Genomic DNA, 25,390 nt, shown 5'->3' on the forward strand with positions numbered 1-25,390 from the left:
ATTTTTAGTATAACGATTCCTTACACCTAAAAAAGAAAAAGTGAAAAAATATCTTTATGCTATGGGGTTACATTTTTTTCAAAAGAGGATTATTAAGATTGAAACTCCTCCCTTACGTGTGTGGTTTGGTGTTGTAATTACAGTAGGTCTCATGCAAATATAGTTTTTCCAAACTTTCTGTCTGACAACAGAAGCTACCTTTCTCATTCCCCTGCTCCTCTGCTTTTTTCTTTTTTTTCCCCAGTAAAATTACTAGCCTAAAACCTCCTTACCTTACCTCCTTTGTTTAACTACTTCTATCCTAGTCTTTTGTCTCCTTTTCCACATCAGCTCTGTTGTGTTACTTCCTTCCATCTGCATCCAGATAAGTCAGCTTTTTTCTTGTTGCCTAGATCCACTATAGACATTGTTGGGACCCTGGGAGATAGGCTGCTTCTTTTGCAGTCCCAGTGCCCAGCCCTCCTTGCAGCAGTTGAGTGTTATAAAAATGGCTGAAAATTTTTCTGTCAATCCTCTGTGGAAAAATGCTCTGGGCATAATGTTCTGCAAAAATGTGGGTATATGCCTGATACACCAAGCAGGACGAACGAGCACTGAACTCTGACTGCCATCCCCCAGCAGAGATGCTAGTAGGTTTTTGCTCCTATCTTAATCTGACTATTTTCATAGAATTTGTAAGAAACTATATCAAATTGGATTAAAATTGGCCAACAGATTAGAAAAATATTAATACAGTACAGTGGGAAATGCCCCTGTGCCTGCTTCTGGATTTGAAGGTGTTCCTCACAGTCTGAGAGACCGATCCTCAGAAAGGAGCATCACAAAAACAGTTTTAATACTCTCAAAAGAACGTCCCAGCCTTCTAGAAATAACTTGATTTAAATAAGGAAGTAACTGTGGTAGGTCTTTGAAACATTATTTGTACGCTTGTAGATTGCTTAGGTTTTAATACTGAATTATAAGTATGTTGGTTAATTCACTGAGGAATGATTTCTAATGCTAGAGAAATTTAAGATTTTTTTTCTTTTTTAAGAGTACAGTTTTTAAACACAATTTTCTGATCCATCTTTATGTAGATTCACCTAAAAAAGGTTTGCTGGTGCTGAAGTAGTGAATCTTGAAAAGCCAGGAGGTACTGGCTATTTCATTATAATTGATTGAGTTTATGGATGGTGGGCTCTTAAAGCAGAAGTTCTTATTTTATTCAAAGATGATTCACAGAAGACAATACATGGGTGTTTCAAAGATTTCCACAAACTAGAGCAAGCAATTATCTTTTTATTAGTAACCGATAATGTTTAATTTCCTCTTTGGTTTACATTAAGAGTTTCTTCTGTGTAAGAAAAAGTCTGTTAATTTAATGGCCTATGAGTATTTGTTCTGGTTTTAGTTTCATTTCTCCATCTACTTTTGCCCCTGTCTTAGTTACAGTTTTTTCCTATGTGCTTCTTTTTTTAATAGTTTTGGTGCTGACATGCTTTTTTCAAAATGTTTGCTGAAAGTGAGGGTGATAAGCCAAAGTGCTATAACTTTTGAAGCAAAAAAGCCACTTCACTGCCTTTCTTTAACTTGTTTTTGTGTAGAGGCTGGGAATAAACAAGACTGATCCTGGGACTTTAACAGAAGAGGAGATCAGCAAATTTGTGCGCCTTGATATTGACCCATCTACCATAACATGGCAGAGAGGTATGCAGTCAGAAAGCCTCACTTGAGCTTGAATTTAATCATAATTTATCTCCCAATTTGCTTAATTTTACCTGAATCAGAGCTGTTTCTGCACTCTGACTTTAAGAACAACCCATTTGCAAGTGGGAAATGTGGGTGCATAACAAATCTGGGTGTAGTATGTTCCTCTAAACTTGCTCAAATATCTGCAGTAACTCAAGAGACTTCGCTAATTTTCTGAAAGGTAGATTGCTCTGACAGTTTGAGCATATCCCTTGTCTCCATCACATTAGATAATACGTATGAAAGTGGCTTTTCCATGTATTTTACAAATCTTATCCATTCTTTTCTTAACTGTGGGTTTTAGGTTATTTGTACTGACTCTACTTGATCTTGGTCCCTGATCCTCCCCAGCTCAGCAGTCTGGGTAGCTCAGAGACTAAGTAGGCCACGGGGATTATGTATTTTTCCTATTTTTAAAATGTCTTGTTTGCTTTGTTAGGAAGAAGAGGTGAAAGACGTGGTACAATTTCAATTATGCATGCCAAGCAAGCCAATATCCATTCTCACACCCTTAGACAACTCCCCTCTGCATTTTCCAGTTCTAGTGCTGGGTTAAATTTCAGTGTTTACTTCAACATCTGTACCTCTGTCTTTGTTTTTTAAGCAAGTGAACTCTGCATAGCAAAGTTTTGAGCTAAATTCCATTGGATTTTATTTTCTTCCTAAGTTCTCAAACACCAAAGTTATTAGGTCAAAATCATTGTTAAACGGAATGTATTGTGATGCCCAGAGAAATAAGGTGAATCTGTTGAGAAATGAGAAGTCTTGGCCATGCCTTACTGTGCCCTCTGTGTGCATGTCATCTCAAACTTGGGATATTTTTCTGAAGGTAATAGTAGGGGATGTGGCATGAGATGCACACACAGTGTGTCTGGAAGAACCTATATTAGGCTGAATTAGTAATATAAATATTTAGTGTAATATGACTCATCATTTTTATCAGCACCAGTTTGGGAGGAGGCATTACTCAACAGCTGTTAACCTCAAGTGAGTTATTTAATTCATCTCAACAATGTTAATGAAACTTCTATTCTACACAACTGTATATGGTGTACATATCTTAAACATTTCAGAAAAAAAAAATTAGTTTAGGAATGTTTTAGATAACTTGGAAAATGTTTTATTTGGAACTGTTTCTGCAATCCGTATGTCTGTGAAGCTTGTTACATACCAGGGAATTTGTAGGGCAGAAGAGAAAGCTATCCAATTGTCTGAAAGTTTAATTTTAGTCAGGAGCCGTTTCCTTAAAAGTGTCACAAGCTTAAAGTTCATTGTCATCTTATACTAACTTGAACAGGTACAACATACTGAAAAGAGGGAAAGCTTCCCTGTGCTTACCCTTGCCCTGGTATTCAGATCCTGTTTATCTCTCTAGAGGATTAGGAAATACATAGATTAAACCTAACACTTGGTTGACCCTAAACTTTCCTGAAGCATTTACTTTGGGTAAGGAAGAGGGAAAGTTTAGAGAAGGAAAAATTGCTTTTGCAGCAAAAACAATTATTTCTTTTTTTACTACTTGTAAATGCAGCTATTGGAATCTTCCTAGAGAATGAATTCTGACCCTGGTGAGAAAGCCAGTGTATTTCAGTGACCAGAAAGAGTTGCTGGGGTAGTTATAATTTCATGGTAAGGATGTTCAGGTTACATGGTTTCACTAGGAATGGCCAGATAAAAATCAGCCCACTGGCTGTCCAGGCTGGTGGAAAGGCTTGTTCCTGCTGTCAGCAGTGTTTGGGTAGGCAGGAAAGACATTTAGGTCTGCTTAAAGCTGCTTGTGAGACTAAGCCTCCTAGGAGGAGAAGGGGTAAGTTTGTGCTTGAGAGATCAACTTGACATATGGCTTCACAGTGGCATATGGTACCACAGCTTGGTGTGAGGATACTGCTTCCATGTACCAGGCTCCGTTCTGCAATTTCTGCCAATACTGTAATATTTGAGTATGAATATATATAAATAGAAACCAAAATGACTTAGCCAGATCTGTGGTGCACCATCCTTTAAATGGAATTCCTGAAGAAATTAGCAACCTAAATACCATGTAGTGGGAAGAAGGCACGTATGGTGTTTACAACAGCCCCATGAGAAATGCCCAAGAAGGGGGAAGTGCTTTTCTCCCAGCTCATTCACAGCCCCAAATTGGAGTTGTGTAGGATTGAGATTCAAAGTCCCTCTTGTTCTTGGGCAGTTACCTCATCCTTTTCTGTACAGATAAACTTGTTAATCTCCAAAAGCAGCAGGAAAAGTGGTAAGAGGTGATTTCACTGATCTTCAGTACAGACAGCTTCTCCAGAGGTTCTAAATGAACAGAGTTCAAATATACATCTACCAGAAGATTGACTTAATTGCCAAGCTACAGGCTGAACTGATAAAGCATAGATAAAGCGTGCCTTCCACCCTTTCTTTTACGGTTGGTGAAAAATGAAACATCTGTAGGGCTAAAGAGCCCATAAGAAAGAGGGAGCCTATTTTTGCATTCTGTAGGGAATGTCATTCCTGGGAAGGAGAGGTCTTGGAGTTCAGTCTCATTTTCTAACAAACCGAAACATCATCCTAATGTTTCCCCCTAAGAAACATCATGATCAGTTCTCAGCAGATGAGAGAGCGCTTCGATTATCTCAGTCCTTCCTTGTGGTTCCTACCAAGGCCCGATTGATGTTGAGTGTTGTCAGTGAAGAACTGGAGCACTTGGCTTGCGGTGATTGTTAGTGAAGTTAGCAATTCCACAGGATGGTTTGGACATGCCCTTGCAATACCAGAAGTGTTTCCAGGTTAGAAGTACAATTATCTGAAATTGAAGTTGTGTTAAATAGCAGATGGTTGATCTTGGCAGTTGAAAAAAAACTTCCTTTGAATACTGTGCAGCTGAATGTGGAGTTAGTTACTGTGATGTGCATGGAAGTGACTTGTCTGGAAGAACCAATCTGACAACATAATCATCCTTTAAAAGAGAAACAGACCAAGTTTAACCTACATCATGCAGTCTTACAATCAATTCTTAACAAGTCAATGATGAAGCAAATGATTTTAAGTAGGTTTGAGGTGCAATGCATCTACTAAGACAGATTTTTCTTATGTAGGTAAAATTTTAATTTGTATGTTAGAATATTAAGAATCTGTTAGCTTCAATTACTATACTGAGAAATTTTCTTTGCGTTATTTTAACCTGTCATCTAATGGTATCAGCTAAAAGTGAGAAACCAAGTCAGTGTTAATGCTAATATGCAGGAGCGTGGTTGTCTGGTTACACTGTTCAAGTGTAAGCTGAATCTTACATGTATAAAAACAGGTATGCCTGGAAAAACCCAGATCCCTGCATTCTTACTAACATGTTTTGCTTTTGCTATTCCCTTATTTCAGTGGTGGATACGAATGACAGATTCCTGCGCAAAATAACAGTTGGGCAGGCAAATACAGAGAAAGGATTTGTCCGTCAGGTATGTAAAGATAGTTAATATATCTCATTCTGGACAGACATTGCTCTACAGGCTGAGGTGTTTCTGCAGTTCTTTCAGAACACTTTGAATTGCAACGCGAACATCTGTTACATAGCATTCTTGCAGTGAAACTGGTTGTGTTAATGAGTAACTGATTCTGAAGAAATGAAGAGCAGAAACCAATGCATATTGCACAATGCGTTGAAAGCACTTTAAAAACTTTCATGTTAGGGGCTCAACATAGTCACCCTATGAATATAAAAGCTGCCCTAATGCCCTCATAAGATGAATTTGTATGATTTTTCTTACTTTTTTAAGTCCCTCAAACTATTTATGTAGTATTTATATAATTTAAATTACATTTAAGTTTAATACTAAAAACTGGGAGGTGAGGTGGGTCATGTGTTGTTGGTCCCATTGGTGAGGACTGAAAAGGACCATTAGCTTTTTGTTCAGTTTTCATTTTCCTGTCATGCATCTCAGCTTTGAGATCTAAACTAAGAACTTTTAGCATGTACTTGATTTTAATAGTGGGCTTGAAAAATTACTGAAAAATTGAAAGCCAGACTTTCCAACGCTATCTGAACAAGTGTTCCTGGTGTCGTGTGGGTAAATCCATTTCTGAAACAATGCAGCGTGGTACAGCAGTGCCACATGGAAGAAATTCATTGTGATTATGTGGAGTTTTTCCTGATCTGATGAAGATACTGTAATCTAACATTCTAGATCATGAAATTCATGAGGTTCTGACTATTTTGAGGTGAATAGCCATTGTGGTAGACATAAGGCTTTCATTCATTTTGGAAATCCTAAATTTAATTTTGCATCATTTCAGACCTCACCTAGGCTTTGTGCCTAAATAAAGAGACCAAAAATAGTGCTAGTATTTTTGCTCAAATCAGCAGGTAAAACAGTCAAATTGGAGACAAGAACTTAGAAGAGAAATCATAGAATGATAGCATCAGAGAATGGTAGAATCATGGAATGGTTTGGGTTGGCAGGGACCTTAAAGATTACCTACTTCCAATGACCCTGCCATGGACAGGGATACCTTCCATGAGAAATGCTCACTTGTTTTGTTTTTTTAGACATGGGGTAGAGACTTTTATGTCTATAACTTACAGAAAACTCAATATTAGCTAATACTCATCTCTGATAATGGGCTGGGACTGCAAAATATTATACTTGGTACAAGTTCCTTCAACACTTGAGACATTTGCCTATGTTTAGATTTGTTTCAGTGACTCAGTGTGATTATTAGCTTTGAGCCAGGTTCTGCCAGCCTTATTGTGCAGCATTTTACCACCATAATTATACTGCTGAGTTAAGTGTGGGTTGTTTTATGATAGAGTACTAGCTGACATATGGCTGTGAAATATTGCTTCTGTACTGTTTTGGCTAAAATGACCTTGATGCTTTCATTTTTGATATGTTGGACTGATGCATATCCATTCACATTTTAACATGGACTTAGTGACTGGAGAAATAGAGCTAACCGTTGGGAAAACTCATTGCAGAGCCTGGCCGGAGATCCAGGGAAAACAAGACTTCATAGTTAACAGATGCATTTTATAAATATTTGGAGTGTTGTTCTAGTGCTCTTAAAATCAATGACACCTGTATAAAATGGCAGAGCACAGCAGGCACAAAAGTCTGTATTTTAACGAACAGGGATGCTGTGGTTTCTAAAGAGCATTACATGACTGATGCCCTTGATCCTGCAATTGAATCCATGTGGGTGGATCCTTTCATCAATAGAGAACGGACTTTTTACAGCTAAGGCTTCTGTCAGCACTTCATAGGTGTATAAAGGTTATTAGAGTTAAAATAGCACCTGCTACCACAGTCTTTTGTGCCTGTTTTTTCAATTAAATATGTCACACTCTGAGCATCTACCTGGCATTGTTTTTTCTGTCCTTTTGGGTTTATATAGAAACAATGATAATAAAAACTTCTTTTTTGGTCTCCTGATAAACATTCTGATGAAGTTAAATAATATTCCAGTATATAGGTTGGGCATAGATTTCTCAGGCTTATTTCCGGTCTTATCTATGCTGCAGTGACTTATTGGGGACATTCTTAACTTCAGAAAAGATAGTAGCATCCATGTCATCACAACAGTAAGAGTGTTCATTGTGTACCCAGCTATTCTGTTACGTATAGAACTGCTTCCAGGGAATACCAAAAATCTGCTTTGTAACTTCATTTCATTTGAATCCCTACGCTGAAAATGTCAATTACAGGATTGTGGGTTTTTTCTGTTGGTATATGTCTCTCCCTGTCTGTGCCCAGTGACGAAAGGGATCCAATGCCTTCAGAAGTTTTGACTAAATATGCAGGTACACAGAGGTCGGCCTGAATAAGGCTGTTGTGGGATGTAGCTGTCAAGACAGAATCTAAAAGCAGGAACATAGGTTACAAAAGGGCGGAAGCTGTCAAAGTACTAGGCAAATGCATAGGAGTGGTAAGGTATATGTTGAACAATTCTCTATGTAGATGGCTTCTTAAAAACAGACGAAGCCCTCAATTTGAACAGGTATCCTCTGGCATACATCTGGTAGAGGTCTGACGTAGAAACAGTCCCAGGGCTTTTTCACATAGAGACCGGGTTGTCAATTACTGAAGTTTTGTATAGACTTTAATTGCTGGAGATGGAGATATTACTAAAGACGCTGCAGTTCTTGTTCACTCCCAACACTGTTTTCCTCTCACATAATACACTGGTGACTTTGCCTTTCTTTGTTTACATTCTGATAGCCCATGGCCTGGGCTTTACTAATAGTAAATTAGTACAAATACTGCTAACATATACTGCAAGCTCTTAAAAAAAAGTAGGGACCACAGCTTATGTTGTGCTGAAAAATACTGCACAGTATGGATGTGTTCCTACAAGAGCAATAGAACTGGTGCCACATATAATTATTGGGGTTTTTAAACTTATATATTTGTTAATTTAAAAAAAAAAAGGGGGGGGAACACAAAGATGTATTTTACATTGGCATAGGTCAAGCACAAGAGCTAGCAGCGTAGACTCTTAAATTTTGAGTTTATGTAGCAGAATGATCAAATGTAACAAGAATGTTTTTGAAACAGAATAAAAACTTTTGGAGAGCATTACAGGAAAAAAAATGAAACAAAACAAAACACATTGCTGTGCTCATGCCAGTAAAGCTCAAAACACATGTGGTGATTTTAATTTTTTTGCCACAGAAAAAAATTCTTGGTCCTTCAGGGAGCTTCTGCAAAGGATAATGTGAGCCAATGGGCTAAGCACTCTGCAAGAGTGGTCCCCAAGTAAATGAAGTGTAACAGAGAACATTAATGAGGGAAAATAAACAAAGTGTTTGAAGTTACTCTAGTCTGAGTGATCTCAAAAGCTGTAAGTTACAATTCAGAACTTGTTTAAATTCCAGTGTGAAATCTGTCTTTCCTGAGTCTATTCCTGATGATTCCTTGTGAGTATTTGACCTGATTTTGATTTGGTTCATGATTCTCATTTCTATTTTACAGGCCCAGTTCGATATTGCTGTTGCAAGTGAAATTATGGCCATCCTGGCACTTACCACCAGCCTTCAAGATATGAAGGAGAGACTGGGGAAAATGGTGGTGGCTAATGACAAGAAAGGAAAACCCCTAACAGCAGAGGATTTGGTATGTTCTGTGCTGTAGACCTGGGATAACTTCTGATGTGTTTGTTTTGCCTCTTGAAGCATTAAAAAGGCAGGTGCATGCCAAGGATTTTGCTTTGAACAGCACAGTCAGATATCAAAGAAAGATCTTCTGGGCCAAAACTTGTTCACAATGAAAACAAAATATAAAACTAATTTCTCCAGCTCTCTGGTAACATCTAGTTCAGGAGGTCTCTGGTCTCCATAACCTACTTTGATAGTTTTCTGCAATTCTTACGGCAAACAAATTTGGTACCAGAGGGAATCAGAGTGTGGGCTCCTGATTGAGAGAGCTAGTAATGTTTGCTACTGTAATTGTGAAGTGTGCTCAGATGTTACAACATAGTTACCACATGAATGCTTACATAACACTAAATCAAAATGGAAACAAGCTATTCTTAATTCATAGGTTGCTAATAGTGCTTGGAACAGGGTAATCTCTTCACATCATTAATATTTTTTCTTCCTTACCTTCATTAGTTGCTGTTTCCTCATTCCCTACTTCAGCTTCTGAAAGAAGTCAGTATATTCTTCCTTTCTATCAAAGTCTAGCCCTTATAACCAGGCTGTGAGTCAAAACAGTGGCTGGAAGCTCACACATGTTTCTGTATGGCAGGTTCTGGTGCAGCGAGAAGCTACCAGTTGACCCTTGCAATCCAGCTGTATGCCAGGAGTAGGCTCACTGTGATTGACACTAGTTTACTGTAACATTACATTACTTGAATTCTGAAGCCTAATTGCCAAATTAAGTTTGTACATTGCAGATGGACAGCACACCCTAAACACAAGAAAAGTGATAATGCTTTGCTTTTATGCTTTTTTGTCATGTAAATATATCCTTATAGCAAGTGACATGTCTTGGAGCCATGCTTGCATGCCACTCTGCTGGCAACGACAGCCTGTGTCACACAGACTATGTGTGTTTTTTCCTGTTTGTCCCTTTTTATGTGGACATCTGCACAAACTTACTGCGTTTTTAGAATAAGCAAAGGAACCAGTGTCCTCCCTTGTCAGCAGAGATGGCAAATCCACAAGCCAGGAATACATTCACAGCTTTAATGGATTCCAGTTTAATAAGGAAATTAAAACATAGTATCTAGCTTGCCTGGATTTACGATTGAAATTAAGATAAAGGTACCAAAATTTCAAAGTGCAGTCATCCTTAAAATTTGAAGAAAATCAACTACTTATTGTGCAGGAGGCATGAAGAACTGCATTTAATATTCTAGCTGTTGAAGTTTTGATTTTCCTTTTCAATTGCATAACTTTGTCTTGGCCAAATGGAAGGGAGTGAGGAATGAGATACCTTATAATGCATATGCAAAAACTGAAAAATAATTAAATGTCAGAATTCAAATACATAATTTTAATCTTGATGCTACTTTTGTATGAAGGTACTTTCATGTATTAATATTGAAAAATATTTAACCTGTCTTCAACCACTTAATGCTAATCAGCTTGATCAATGAAAGCAGTCACTTTTCCATAGTCCGTCTCATCTATATTTGCTCTGTGGAACTATAATGTTAGGGCTGAAATTATGAACAGTGCACAAAGAACTTTCAATTTTACCACTATGTCCCTAATGAAGGTAGCGCTTAGCAAGATATTCATTGCTAATTCTGTTTTCTTTGCCCTTCTTTTAAACATTTTCTTTTTTAAACTTTTCCTATACTTAGTGTCTCAATCATTTGATAGTGTCACTTGCACTGAACATATGTTTCTAGCTCTTCTTTAAAGCAGTGTTCTGTATGATACAACAGAACTGCCCAGAAAAAAATGTATCACAGTGTTGGGCATATATATTATGACCATCTGCAGCTCTGCTGCTGCATTCTTTTTCTTCTGCAGGTTCTCCATACCAGGCACAGGGAGGACTTGGGTGCATGTCATAAGTGCAGAAACTCCTACCTCCTTTGTTGTGGAGTGTGTTACAAATGAGGATGAGAACAGTGGGAAGAATAGGAAGATGATTTCATGGTTAAGGCAGAAAAGTGTCTTTTTGGAGAGTTGAATTATATTCCTGTGTTTTTCACAGAGCTTATGTGTGGTGCTGTGTCTGTACAAACTGATTCTTACAATACATGAGGAGTTATGCATTCCTCAGTATGGCTTGATACCCAGGATCTAAACAGCTGAAATCTATGGAAGGAGTGAAACACAATCAAGAACTATGAACCAGAAGAAATGATTTTGTGTTGTCTCAGGTTGAGCATCCAAAATTGGTCAGTACTTTTGAGATTGATTTTTGTGTGTGCCAGTTTCTTTTCTGAAAACAGGAACAGACTTACTAATATTGGTGAAGAAGTCAGATGTCAGGTGTTAGGATTTAAGAAATATCTAAAAGGAAATTAGTGGTTTTCTTACTAAGATTTCTTTATCAAATACAATACCGCTTACTTTGTACAAGGTGAGAGAGCTTATGAATAGCTGCACCACACTTGTGAAAGTATATTCTATAAAGTTGAATCCTCTGGAAGCAATAGCAGGAGATGTATAATAACTCATGTGTACAAAGAAGATAAATTTCAATTCTATCAGATAGCATTTCATCTCTGTTTCTGTTTTCTTCCCGCAGGTGGTTGGTCAGCCTGTTTGAACAGCTTGCAACTAAACCTACTGTTTCTAGACTTTAAATGCAATATCTACTCTTTCCCCTGCTGCTTGTGCTGCCTTTGTTGTTACTATTCTTCTGTAAGCTCATCTTTTGACCCCTTTTCATTTAGACTGCACAGGTTGTATCTCTTTCTTGTGCGTGTTAGAAAAGTATTCCTGTAGGATCCAGAAGAGATCTTTGCTTGTGGTCAAGGTGTCCAGATGCAGAGCTGGTCCAGCCTGGTGCAGCCTGTAGATAGAGTTGTTACACCGTAGGCTGTAAGCCCACCGCACATCGTGGCTAAAGCTTTCTGGGCAGGATGAGGCGAAGCTAAGCATTCACTCATGACTATCTCTGAACTATAATTTTCATTTTCCCAAGGTTTTTATCTTGAGCAAATTTTCAGATGTGGTAAGAGGTTTGGTGTGAAGCCATTCTCCTCCTGAATTTTCATCTTCCTTTGAGGTCAGAGTTAGAGAGGAAGTAAAGCTTTAATAGCTCAGAAAAGGAAGATCTTAAGACAACTGAACATAGGAAGGACAATATAAAAGGTTTTCAAATGCTTTCAATCCAAGAACAGTTCAAGCATTTTGACTTAAATTTTCATAAACTAAAATCAAGTTTAAAAACTTGAATCTATCATAGCCACTTGATATGGAACATTTTAGCCTAAAGAACTGAAGGCAGCTTTACCATGGGAAGTTCCACACAACCTGAATAATGGGTGGTGGTTAGTCCTACCTGTCACTTTAAAAAAAATACTGGGGTTCATGTTTTATGTATACTACCCAGATTGAATTTATGCAAGCTTAAATGTTTGACAGTAGTCTTTAGTTCACTGGAATCTATGCGAACCAAAACCACTAAACCCTTCTCTGTGATTTGTTTCCAGATGAACACACAGTATACTTCACAAAAATACAACTGCTCTTAATTTTTGCTTTATATGCAATATATTTATAATAATACAATAGTAAAACCTAAAGTACACATTGTTAGATATAAACCAGATGCAGAGGCAGGCTAGGAGAAATAGAAAAAAGATAAATTTAATATTTCATTAACTGAGAAGACTCCTTCCACAAGAGTAATGGATTAAATATCTATCCTCTGTAATGGAGCATATAGAAGTCTTTGCCAAAATGTGGTGCTCATTGTACAGTATTTTGAAGACTTAATTGCTTTTTGGCTTTTACAGTGTAGTAGTATTCTGATAGACACATGCCATATTTTTATGCAAATCTAAATGGGTATGCATGCCCTAGATCAGTATTTCAGCAGCTATGAAAATTATTAAATAGATATGTCACTATCTTTTTAAATAAGACTTCTCAGCTTACTTTCTGTGCCATACTGTTAGATTTCAATAGTTCCAGGGCCAAAAAAAATAGCTTCCTATTTACTTTTATAAATGATCTGTCAGCTGAATATATTTCGTTCTCTGGTACATCAGAAACATTGTGTACATACTTCACTTTTAACAAAGTAGTTGCAGTTCTTCTTGGCATATGGTTTAGGATTTAGGTTTTTTTCAGAACTGATACTGCAGAAAAATATTATCATTTTGTTAGAAACTATGAAGGGAAGTTACAAGTACTTCATTATTTTTCTTATGAAGAAAAGGGGTTTTCTCTGCCCTTCAGTCTATGTAACCCTTATTCATTTCACAGTAGTTACTTTTAATCACCTTCATTGTCATCTAACGCTGCCTTTCATTTCCACTCTTGATAGACTTCAGAGGCCGCTCCACTGGAAGTTGCTTTGAAAGCATGTTGGTTTTTCATCTAAGTTTGCCTTTTCTGTGTCATGTGTGTAATTTATTTTGTGCTCTATGGTCTGTGCTGTCCTGGGGAGCATACCTGCCCTGACAGCTGTTGGATAGATGGAAGGGGTATTATTTTCAGAAGTACTTAGGATCAGTTCCAGAAAGGAACCCAGGAGAGTTGGGTGTCCATATACATTTGAATTGGAGTCCTACTTCTTTCTTCTGACAGTGAATTAGTGGAAAGCTAATGATCCTTGGGCTCTCACACACTTAATTGGTGTGTAATGTCCAAGCCTGTAATTCTTTTATAAAAAATTTATCTACCTTCTCTGAATTGGAAATAGGAAACTGATTCCTTAAATAGCTTTGAGAATCAGATCCAGGACTTTGAGTGAGCTGTGGGAATTGTTTACTAGCTGCTTGGAGGATTGGGAATATGAAGGAATGAAAACTTTATTCTGACAGAATCATGTCAGGTAGATATGAAAACTTTATTGTTTTTAGGACTGTTGTTGACAACAAAGCTGTTTAAGAACCATGGAAAACAAGTAGGCTTGATGTGTGTTAATTGGAGTCTTTGCATCTTTTTTTCTTGGTTTTCAGGTTCAGATACAGTAAGCTGTTATGTCCAGAATGCATGTCTAATATGGATGAAATTTCCCCAAAAGTTAAAATGCATAGGAAGTATTTGGGGGTTTTGCTTCACAATTTTATCAGATTGGTGAAAAACTATCAGAAAGCAAAGGAGAGAGGATTTGAGCCATTATTATCTGGGGGCTGCCTTTCCAGTCAGCGTGGCTTGGGTCAGCAAATAGCTGTTTGCATGCTTACTTTGAATGAGCTGGTGGTCTCAGCTAGCATGAAGTAGACAACAGATGCCCTAATCAGATGGCTACAGTTGACACGGGTTAATGCTTGTCAGTCCTTAGGCAATTTTCCCAAGAAGAGCCTTAGGGCTGATCTGCGGCTGCTCAGGTAGTTAACCTTGCTGTTGACCAGTTGGAAGATCTGATGTAAAGTTTTCCTTTTGGCTTTCTTCCTCTAGAAAGCTGAATAACTATTACAGTTGGTTTTTACAAGATTGTAAGATTGTAAACTATCTCAGTGTTCATGCACTGAAAATTAGCAGCAGCTGTTTCTCTTTTAGCATAGTGATGAATAGCTTATGCTATATGACGATGGAAAAACTGAGATACAGGAAGAAAACGTAAAATCAACTAACCTTTTCCTTCAGATATTTGTATTACCTGTAAAATCCTGACTTGTGTGTGTACATGGCTCAGCTTTCGGTGAGACAGATGAACAACTTCTCTAACTGTCATAGTTTTGTGATGCTAGCAAATAGTGGTGAACATCATTTCCTTCAGCTGGGGGTGGGAGGGGAAGAACATTGTTTGTGGTGTAAGAAATTCTGTCTTAGCTGTCTGCTGAATTGATGAAACAGCAGGAAAAAAACAGGCTTATAGATCTAGTCAATAAGTATATTGCACACTGGTTTTTTAAAGTGAATTTAAATTCTGCACGGTGATCAACAGGAAAAAGTATATATTCGTTTTGGTAAATTAGGATTGAAAACAGGCTTTTAATGGAGAAATTGCTAGGATTAAAATTTGTTCCATTTCATTTTAAATTGTTAGAACTGGAGTTGGTCTATTTACTGTTTTATTTAAAAGTGCTTCAGATCTGGAAGTGAATCAAACCAGTTTTATAAAACAAATTGTTATATTGAGCAGATACAAATTTAATAACTTAAGAAATATACCCACTTTAGAAAAACTTTTACAAATTACTAAAATACAAGAAATCAAAGGCAATAGCTGTGGCAGTTATTTTTACATGGTCCTAAAAAGAAAACTCATTTATAGGTAAACTATTGAGGTTACATTTTATTCTAGCAGCAAAAATTTTATGGGATACTGATGAAATGAACAGTTATGAAACATTGTTGAGATTTGTTCTGCATTTTTAAGTTTTTTATCTAAAACAAGTAATTTATAATCTTACTAATTAAAACAATCTATAGCAATTAAGGAGCCTGTGGGAGTGAAAAGCAAAACCAGTTACGTTTCTCTTTTTAACATGTTTTTCCTTTTCCTTGTATTGAGGCCCTCAGCTTTGAATTTAAATGAGTAGTTGGCTATATGTACAATATAGCATCAGGCTGCTTCTTTAGAAGTGATGGAGCTTCACTCGTTCTGACAGAGAGCTGGTGTGCTGGCATTTCCTTGCATTTTGATCCTTTTTTTCTAAAATTAACATATTAAGAAACAGAAATTACTTTTTGCTAGTTCAGAAGAGGCAAACCTCACTGTTTTGTTACCAGTTTCTCATATTATGTATTCTGGGTCTATTGGGATTTGTAGATAGTGGGAGTTTACAAAATGCAGAGTGAAGAAACATCTTTCCCTCCTTTTTCTCCTCTCCTTCACTTTCCTCCAAGGAAACACTTGCTATGCTTCAGTAGAAAACAGTTTTACTATTTTGGTTTCAATTCATTCTTATCTGAGGCCAAATATTCTGCTTCATTTTCATCTGAAGTCTATGTTCAGATGTAATGTTCAGAAAAGAAAAACTTCAATTTGTATAAAATACTGTGTTTATGTAATCACCATATACTTCCATGTCTCTGATCTCTTTATCATTAAAATTTTCACACAGAGTTTGATTGTTCAAATTTTAGGTTAGTTGGAAGAAGCTGTGTTGAGAATTATACAGGTGCTACTTTAATTGCTTTTCTTTATTTGAACATTGTTGTTCAGCTCTTACTAGGCTACCTAGATAATATATCCATGTTTTTCAACCTTCATTTTAAACATTTACAGCAGCTAGTGTTTTTATTTGGGTTTAATGTTTCTTTTCAATACAAAAAAAAAAAAACCCAACACTTTTTGTGTTCTCTGGCAAGTCTATGAGCCACTCCTTATAACACTACTGCATTTTTTTAACCCGTGATCTAGTTCTTTCAAAACAAAACACATCTTCTCAAAATCAGAGTAATTTAAGAGTAATATGCTTGTGGTTTCTAGATAGCACTCTACATGTAGTCTGATAGTGATGTACACACTCTATAGCCATTTTTTTCTAAACTGGGTGTTGAATTTTGGTGTAGATGGGTGGTCATGACTTTCTTTTATTTTAAAATCAGTCAGTGTGAAATTTAGAGTTAATATCCAGCAAAATTTTTAGGGAGTAAGATTTTCACATCTAAAATGCAGCAATCTACTCGGCTCTCTTTTCCCCTCTCATCATCACAGTAAGGCACCTCTAACTTAATCTTGTGATGTATTCCTTATCTATCCCTAGTCAACACTGTGGCTGCTTTCAGCCTGTCTGTTATGTATATTTGTACAAGTTTTGAAAAATACCCTGTCTGGTTGTTGCTAGTTATTGATTCATGCTATTGATTCTGTCATGAAAGAAATACATCTGTCTTTTATTTAGGCAGATTTAGTAAGTTATTGCCTTATTTCTCAGGTCTCCGTGGCCTTTGCTTCTGCTTTATCTTTTGTTCCCATGAACATCCTCATGGTGATAACTTAATAGCTCTGTTTCTGGTCTCTCCATAAAATGGGAACAATATTTACCTACTGCCTTTTAAATGTATACAGAACAAGATCATTAGTATTTCTGGCACACTCTGTAATTACAGTATGTTAGAAGTCTTGAGGTAACACCTAAATAAATTCTTTCTGTAACACTGCTTATCCATTATGATTTATAAGCACATTTTCTTTTTCTCCTTTGAACTGTAAGGTTTTTTCTGTATTTTAACTGTAAGCTTAAGTCTAACTCAGAAATATTGCACTTTAGAATTGACTTCCTTAAAATGTGGACTCTTGTTTTTTAGGGAGTAACAGGTGCTTTGACAGTTTTGATGAAAGATGCAATTAAGCCCACACTAATGCAGACATTAGAGGTGAGTATGGCTTATGATGCCTGCCCTTCTCCAGCTTTCACATTCCATATTGGGCCGGTTATGCTTCTCTCCAGCGACTGTGCTTAAGTTTCAAGCTTCAAGCCAGGGTCAAATCCATAAAGGCATTTTAGCAATTGTTCATTTGTGTATGTTAACTAATCAGCTCTATCTGCATTTAGACCTTTTTGGTGGGTTTTTTCCTTCCTTTGAGACTCTGGCTTTAGTCATAATTTTGCCTAGTGCTGCAAACAAGCTGCAGTGCGCTGTTGAACAACTTCTAAGCACATTGGGAGGCAGGTTGGGCTTCCGATTCATAGAATTCCTTCTGTTTCCCATCTTGCTCTTCTAGGGAAGTTATATTTTTATGTATTTCCTTTATATGGATGATTCCCACAGCCCAGCATGTTGAGTTGAAAGTAGATGCTTTGCTAAGGCCATTCTAGTCTGTATTATAGTTTATGCCATTAACAAACACAGGGGGATCCTTTTGCCAGTTCATGCTTTTTGAAGAGGCGGCTCCCAGCCACCCTATCCTGCCATAGTGCCTTCAGGGACTAAATGAAGCTTTGCTGGCCTATGAGAGGAATATTTTACACTTACCCTGCTGAGCTTTCTTCCAGCAATTCAGAGAGTGCAGAATTAGTACAACCTGACTTGGTGTCTGGGCAGTCTAGTATTGCCTTTTCAATAGTAAGCGGGATGATGAGCAATATTCATGGCGAGAGGGAGGAAGAAAAATGGGGAAATAATGAAGCAGTTTTGAAAACAAATACATTGGGAGAAAAATTGATGTATATTAAAAGTTTGACCATCCAAATTACATAGCTGGAATATTTCACAACAATTTCTGATATGGTAAAAAGCTGAAGAATGTAGAAAGATACCAGCGCAATCCCCGGTTGGAAAAAATGTCTCATTATCTACAGCATGTCAAAGTGATAACTACCTTTTTGCTTTTGAGTTTGGATGGGGACCACTTCCTACTCTCAGGAAATACTATAAAAATAGAATTTGTCTATGTTATTTTACTATAGCCATCTTAATTATTTTCTCCTACAAAGAACGTCTGTCTTTCCATGTGGCTATATGAAAAATATATGTGTGTGTCAGAGTTTAATATAACATCCAATAGCAGAAACTGGAGGTCACGTAGGATCAAGAATGTCACCGCCAGAACTGTGTATTAAATCACCACTTGGATAACATTGTATGTATGCATTAAACATCAGTGATAAGGTAGTTTTGATTCTGAGTGTTTAGTCTGCTTCATTCCATCTGCACTTTGCATAACTGTTAGAAAATAACATGGTTTTGTTGTAGTATTCTAAAAGACAATTATAAATGTCGAAAGAGATTCTTTTGATTGATAGGCATTTGGTTCTGGGACTTGCATGCTTTTATTTTTTCACTCTGCATTTCTTTATATTCACATTTCTATGCAATAAAATTCCTGCCTTTTATGTGGTATTCTTTTCTAGTCTAATCTATGCTATGGCTGAAACATCTGCCAGCTTTCATCAAACTCTATTGCTTGTTAGGAGGACCCTGACCACAGTAACCAAGGATCCTTTTCCCAGAAATTCTTACAAAGTTATTTTTAAAACAACAAACTAAAGCAGCTCAGAAGACTGCTTCATGCTCCACTTCTGCCATTTGGGTCTCAAAGATGAACTTTTGTCACCCTTTGAATACCTGTTGGTTTGCAGACTATATGAGTCACCTATCCAGAAATGGAAATCTCCAGCTTATCTAAATGTTTTCCAAAATAGTGCTGTGCTTTGGCTATGTATGCCCCTTGGGCTGTGTCATTGCTCTTGTACAGACATGCAATGGCCTACTCTGGTTACTGCCCATGCTGTTGTTGATGTTCTTGAGCCTCAAGCTTGTGTCATGTCCCATTTCATCAATAAATACCTTTCATTATTTTTAATTAATCATGTGAATAGCTTTAAGGGGTGCTAATTTTAATAGCTTCAGTTTTTCCAGAAAAGCGGAGGGAGGGGAACAAGGAAGATATTTCAGCCTGCACACTTGAAGGTAGCAGTGATCCATCTATGACTTTATAGCCTTCCAGCATGGCAGGTTTTAAGCCAAGATAATCCTAGCATACTCTGAGGTGGTGGATGTAATAACGTCTCTTCTGCTATGACATATTTCTGATGAGTGTGTGAATTGCAAGTCTTCATGCAAACCAGAAATGAGGAGAACTGAAGCCTAAATTACACTTGAAATAATCCTAGTAAGCAGCATCCAAAAGAAGAGGGACCTCTTAAGTTTCCAAAGAGCCTTTCTGCAGGAACTGGGCAACATAACCCTAACCCCTTCAGGGAGAAGTAGTTCTCCATGTAAGTGTAAAGACCTTTAGCAACAGCACTATGACTTGACAACAGTAATATCGGAAATGATCCTACAGCACACAGGTGGAAGAACAGAGAGATACAATTATAGAGAACAGAAATGCAACTCAGACAGTGCTGTGGACCCGTCCTGCAAGTAGGATGAAACTGTTCATCAAGGCAGGTCTTCCACATAACTTTGGTTTTGGGGAATGGCAAAAGGACTGCCAGAGGAGGGGGAGCAGATCTTCTGGATGACTTTCAGCTGATACTGACAGTTAATTTGACATAATTTGTAAGTGGTAGTGGCTGTGGGTAGCAGCAGCTGAAAGTAGCCATTGCAGAGATAGCTGCACTCCTCTGTGATCAGGCCAAGAGCCTGTAGGTGGGTATTGTGTTAAGCTGTGGAGGTCTGAGGAGGTGCTTGCCAGGGCCTGTGGAAGGGGAGAAGGGTAACCTACTCCGTAGTTTTGCACCAGCTTTATATAGGCATCTGTGTGGAGGAGAGGTTTAGAAGTTTGTAAATCAAAAATGTCCAAATGCCAGTCCTGCATGGAACTGAAGTGGCAACTTGTGTCAGTGCTTTTTTTTTCATATGTGAATTGATGTGTGTGTTTTAATTTGCTGGGTTTTAAAGAGGTTTCTTGGTAGGTAGATTTCCGTCACAACCCTGTTACTCTGTCACCAGAAATGCCACCTCAAAGTGTTAGTGATTGACAGTGTTTTATATGCAGGAATGACAGTAAAATCTCAAAATGGGAACGTGGGGGACACCACCTACAATTACTGCAGGCTTTGGAAGAATTTGTATCCAATGCTGTAGGGTTGAGAATACTTGTTTGAAATGTACATAATGATTTCATAGTGTTTATCCATGTTTGTCATGACAGATTGGTTCCTTCATGAACTGCTCCCTTAATGTTTAGCATTTATTTATACTGTGCGTAACAGAGCAGCTGCTCTAGGAGACAACTCTTTGTAGTTGCAGGCTGGCTTCTCTGGGACAGTCTGCTCGTGTTACATGTAAAGTGCCACTCACAGTAAAGATGAGGGGAGGGTGGTAATAAGTATTATAAATATCCTTCTAGCGGCCAGTTAACTTCAGATATTTATTGACATTCTGGGTTTATTTTCTTTTACTAAAATTTGGAGAATAAAATTTCCTGTACTGAAAACAGTCAGCAGAATGCATCCCTGTGCCACTGTGTTTCTTCATATAGTTTATTAAGAGTGTAATGAAAATAAGTGGCACTCTGCAGAGTGGGACAGATGGGTTGGCACAGAGTCACTGAAGCTGGCCTGAGAAGACATTGTTGTCCCTGTTCCAGGGTGTGCCTAAGGCTCCGGAGATCCTGCTGGAATTCAGTGCCTAGACTATATTTTTATTCCAGGATTGCCCTTGTGAAAAAAAAAAAAACAACCAACACTATTCAAATAACTCCTCCTTTTTCTTCTGGTGGATTTCAGAGCTGCAGGGGAGCATCTGTCCATACCAGTGGTTTCGTTGTGTGTTTGGATTTCAAGTTAGTGGCAGGGGGCCTCTTGACTACTGATATTCCCACAGTCCAAATTTCCTTCCTATACATGTTGTGTGGATGAACTCTTGGAAGCACAAGTGCACAGGGAATGTTGTGGGAGAGCCTCCTGGCCCCCTCTCTGCATAGCTGCCACAGTATGAGCTGGGCTGCCCTCTCAGCAGCTGTGGTTGTGCTCCTGTGCATCGCATCTGCCCATGTCTGGGCTGGGCTCTAATGAGAGCAGCCCTGTAATTGCTTGCCACAAGAAATTAAGGACTTGGAGGAGTTAAATTAAACTTAGTGAGTAATAACACAAATCAGAATAAATCCTGTGGATTTGAATCTGGTAGCTGGAAACTGCACTCTCATTTATTTGAATGATAGATGGGTAGTTACTGGATTAAAGTAGAAGTAAAACTTAAACTTGGGTTGGTGAAGTGGTTTGCATTTTATTTTGTATGAGTTACAAGCTGTTTTGGATAATCTTTTATTTTGTGAAGCACCTCCAGTTAGACTGATGCCCAAATATTAGAAACTTGGAAGGTCTACGTAGTTCAAGATAAATTTTTACATAACTATGTAAAATCACAATTAGTATTACTGTATGGGGCCATTAGCAGATAGAAAACAAGAAAAAAAATAATCCTAAGTAGACACTATGAAGTCAGTGTGTTATAATAATCTACGTAATTCCACTGGTTACAGGGCATGATTTCTGATGTATTTACTTCTTATGCTCCTGTTTCTTCTCTAACATGTATGAGGCAGAGTTGTCTTTGGGTTGTAGGTTAATTGTGTAGGTTTTGGACAGTATTCCCTGCCCATATGTGTGCATAGTCTCCCTTTTCTTTCCTAATTTTAAAAATATATACATATATCCCCCATTTTATTAGAGTAAACCTGAAGTTTAATGTGTCAGTGGCTAAAGAAGTTACTTGTCTTTGCTCTGAAGAAAACATTTAATTATGTATAATTACTTCTAAAGGAAGGAATAAAAACAGATACTTTTTGTTGATGTTTTGTATATGATTTGTGTTCAGTGTTACTGAAACAGGAAAATCTGTTTTCTATAGTAACAAATATTTCACTACTGTAATCTAATTGTTTTGGTGTTTTATGGAAAACATGAACATGCGTTGTCTATGTAGGTTGTTTTCTGAAGACAACTAGTGGGGGAAGGGGGCACACACAACTAGGTTTTATTATATGGTTAATAGTTTCTGAGTTATGGTTCATGGGGCTGTTGGATGTGGCCTGCAGCTGATCCACGGAATGCTGTCCTCCTTAATTGGTGCTTCTGGTCAAAAATTGAGGAAGATTGCCCAGTAGCTTGCCTGAAATTTTGAGGGTTGGCAGTGGCTCGTAGTACGGAATGTGTGAACACTGATGGAGATAATCTGAAGGTGTCTACCTATTTTTTCTTTAACCAGCTGGGCATATTTAAAAGCATTAACACAACAACAGGGATTTGTTTCCTTAAGTATTTGATAGTAAGACAGCTGAAATTACATCTTTCTCTCTGATTGTGTATTCTGAGTTGGAGAAAAGACAGCAGTTAATATTATTTTGCCTAGTCCTAATCCCTTTCTGTAGATGCTAATTTTCTAATCTCTCCTTTCCTTGGGATGCCTGCCAAAAAAGTAACAGGGAAGATGAGAATTACTTGCTATCTGACCAATTTCCCTGTACCTAGTTCATTTGCCTATCCCTTTGCTGTTTTAGGTTGGTCCGTGCTACAGAGTGTGACTTCCTAGTGTATTTGCAGAGTGTCTAGCGTAGGGGAATTCGGCTCTGCATCTGGGGCTCCCAGGTGCTTGCCAGCAGCAAATGCTTTTTCTGTTGTATCAGTATCCCCGCTGCATGCCAGCCATGTCCCGTGCTGTCTCCATCTCCTTAACCGTTGACTCTAGTCCCTCGTTGCTTCCACTTGCTACTTTGCCTGCACAGGGGTGGCAATTACAGTCAATGAGGAAAACAGGAGCAGTAAGGGATGGAGCATGGCAGGACTTGGGCTATTATTTGTGTACTGTCTGCAGCAAGGCGCTTAGTGCTGATTGTAGTACATGTGCCAGAACAGCATGCCACAGTGTTAGGGCAGTAGAAATATGAAATATTAGTACAAGGTTGGGTGAGCTGTGTAAGTTACCAAGTTGCACTGCTGGCCATTACCTATCTATGAATGAAGCAGGTTCTGACATCTAGGCCTGTAAATGAATGAAGTCTCGAGCACCTGAGATGTACTGACAGCCCCTAAATTATCTAATGGCCCTTACTTGCTATCTGTGCTTTGATTTATATAGCATCTTGATTAGTCTGCAAGAGTATTGAGCTTATGTTCTTACCTTTTGTACTGGTTTTGGCTTGGATAGAGTTTATTTTCTTCATAGTAGCTAGTATGGGGCTATGTTTTGGGTTTCTGCTGAAAACAATGTTGATAAAACTAGGATGTTTTAGTTACTGCTGAGCAGTACTTACACAGAGTCAAGGTTTTTTCTGCTCCTCACAGCACCCCACCAGCAAGTAGGCTGGGGGTGCACAAGAAGTTGGGAGGGGACACATTCGGGACAGCTGAGCCCAATTGACCAAAGTGTTATTCCATACCATATGACACCATGCTCAGCATATAAAGCCAGGGGAAGAAGGAGGAAGGGGGGGACATTTGGACTTCATGGTGTTTTTCTTCACAAGTAACCATTATGCATGATGGAGCCCGGCTTTCTTGGGGATGGCTGCCGATGGGAAGTGATGAATTCCTTATTTTGCTTTGCTTGCATGTGTGGCTTTTGCTTTACCTATTAAATTGTCTTTGTCTCAACCTGTAAGTTTTCTCACTTTACTCTTTTAGTTCTGTCCTCCATACTGACATGGGAAATATGTGTGAGTGGCTCGGTGGGGCTTAGTTACTGGCTGGGGTTAAACCACAACACTTGTCTATTAAATTAATATTGGGGTTTTTTATCATTCAGGGAACACCAGTATTTGTTCACGCTGGACCTTTTGCTAACATTGCACATGGAAATTCTTCTGTTTTGGCAGATAAAATTGCCCTTAAATTAGTTGGAGAGAAAGGATTTGTAGGTAAGTAATTATTCTGTTTATTATATTACCGCTTGTTGGTAAGTTGGCAAGCAGTGATGTTAATGAAGTGATAAAATAGTAATAAAAAGAATGTTAATTTTATGCTAATATTAATAATAATCTTAAAGTGGATGTGGAAAAACCTCTCTCACCCTGCCCTTTGTCTCAAGTGTTCCTGTCACCATGTTTGAGATTCCACAAGGTGGCTGAGCCAGTTAAATGGCTGGACTGCAATGAAAGAGGTGTCCTGTAGTTCCTTGTTTAGTACGCATCTGACCTCTCTTGATAAACTTACAGAGACCATTCCCTTTCCCTGCTGAATTGTTCCTCTGCCGATTCAGCAAACAGCCAAATCAGGGGTCAGATGTCCCTGAGCCAGTGCAGAGGAACAGCAGTGGGAAGGGTGCAGAAGAAAGAGTAAGCTTGCCTTAGTTTGGTGGCAGTGAGCCATTAGGTTGGTGCAGCTGCATTGTAAAACCTCACCATGAGGCAAAAAAATTTAATTTTTACATTAAGAATTCAGCTTCCACAAGCAACAATAGATGCGTAGAGCTTACTGTTATGGTTGCAGGCAAAATAAACTTTTGGCTGAATGGTGAACTAGTTTTTATAAAAATTGTTGGGGGTGTTTAAATTTTAGAAGTAATAAAATGAAAGGGGCATTGCTACTTTGCAGTAGTAATGCCTTTGCACTGCTGCAGCTGTTCTTTTCTGTGTCCTGAATACCCAGCTTGGTTTATGTTAATCCTGAAGTTGAACTTAGTACCTGTGGAACAATGCTCTTGAAGAGGCGCAGTAATGTGAAACATGATGTGCTAGTGCCCTTAAACTAGCAGAGAAACTTGTCAGTATATGCTTGTGTCATACCTACGTATTGCTGTAAATCACATAGAGAAATTACTTGAAAGTACTGTTTCTATTTAAATTCAATGGTAATTGTAGAAAGGATGGGGGGGGAGTTAGCATTGTTATAGAATGTATATACTTTTTGTTATGATACAAATCAACATATATTTACACAAAGAGAATAGAAAGGTTTCTTACACAAAGTTGTTGACTAGTGAACAAAAAGATAGAGGGATATCTTCTTACAGAAATCTTATAAAGTAACAAAAATTAATATCAATAAAAAATGAAGGATTGCAACCTGTTGTAGATCATACTGACTTTAACAAAAAGAAGTAGTACGTCACTGAATGACGGCAAAAAAATGGTTGAACAGGTAGACATTCTGTTTATCTGTATTCTGTTATCTTGAGGGTTTCTTTTTAAAGAATAGTTATTGATTCTCGGTTTTCTCATTTTTTCTTGTTCATCTTTATAGAAGTCTGTTTCTGATCTCCCTAAGC

General features: G+C 37.9%; 1 protein-coding gene across 4 annotated transcripts in view; it reads left to right on the top strand.

Annotated features, from left to right (window-relative positions):
- Positions 1-25,390, top strand: part of MTHFD1L (methylenetetrahydrofolate dehydrogenase (NADP+ dependent) 1 like) — a 156,895-nt gene that overhangs the window by 42,655 nt on the left and 88,850 nt on the right. For all 4 annotated transcript variants that reach the window (XM_080389690.1, XM_080389691.1, XM_080389689.1 and 1 more), the window contains 5 exons: positions 1,584-1,686; positions 5,089-5,165; positions 8,676-8,816; positions 17,042-17,110; positions 23,930-24,041. In XM_080389690.1, coding sequence (XP_080245816.1) covers positions 1,584-1,686; positions 5,089-5,165; positions 8,676-8,816; positions 17,042-17,110; positions 23,930-24,041 — 502 coding nt within the window. The remainder of the gene's footprint in view (positions 1-1,583; positions 1,687-5,088; positions 5,166-8,675; positions 8,817-17,041; positions 17,111-23,929; positions 24,042-25,390) is intronic.

The sequence above is a fragment of the Falco punctatus genome, assembly GCF_963210335.1.
Source record: "Falco punctatus genome assembly, chromosome: 5".
In the NCBI taxonomy this organism is placed as follows: domain Eukaryota; kingdom Metazoa; phylum Chordata; class Aves; order Falconiformes; family Falconidae; genus Falco; species Falco punctatus.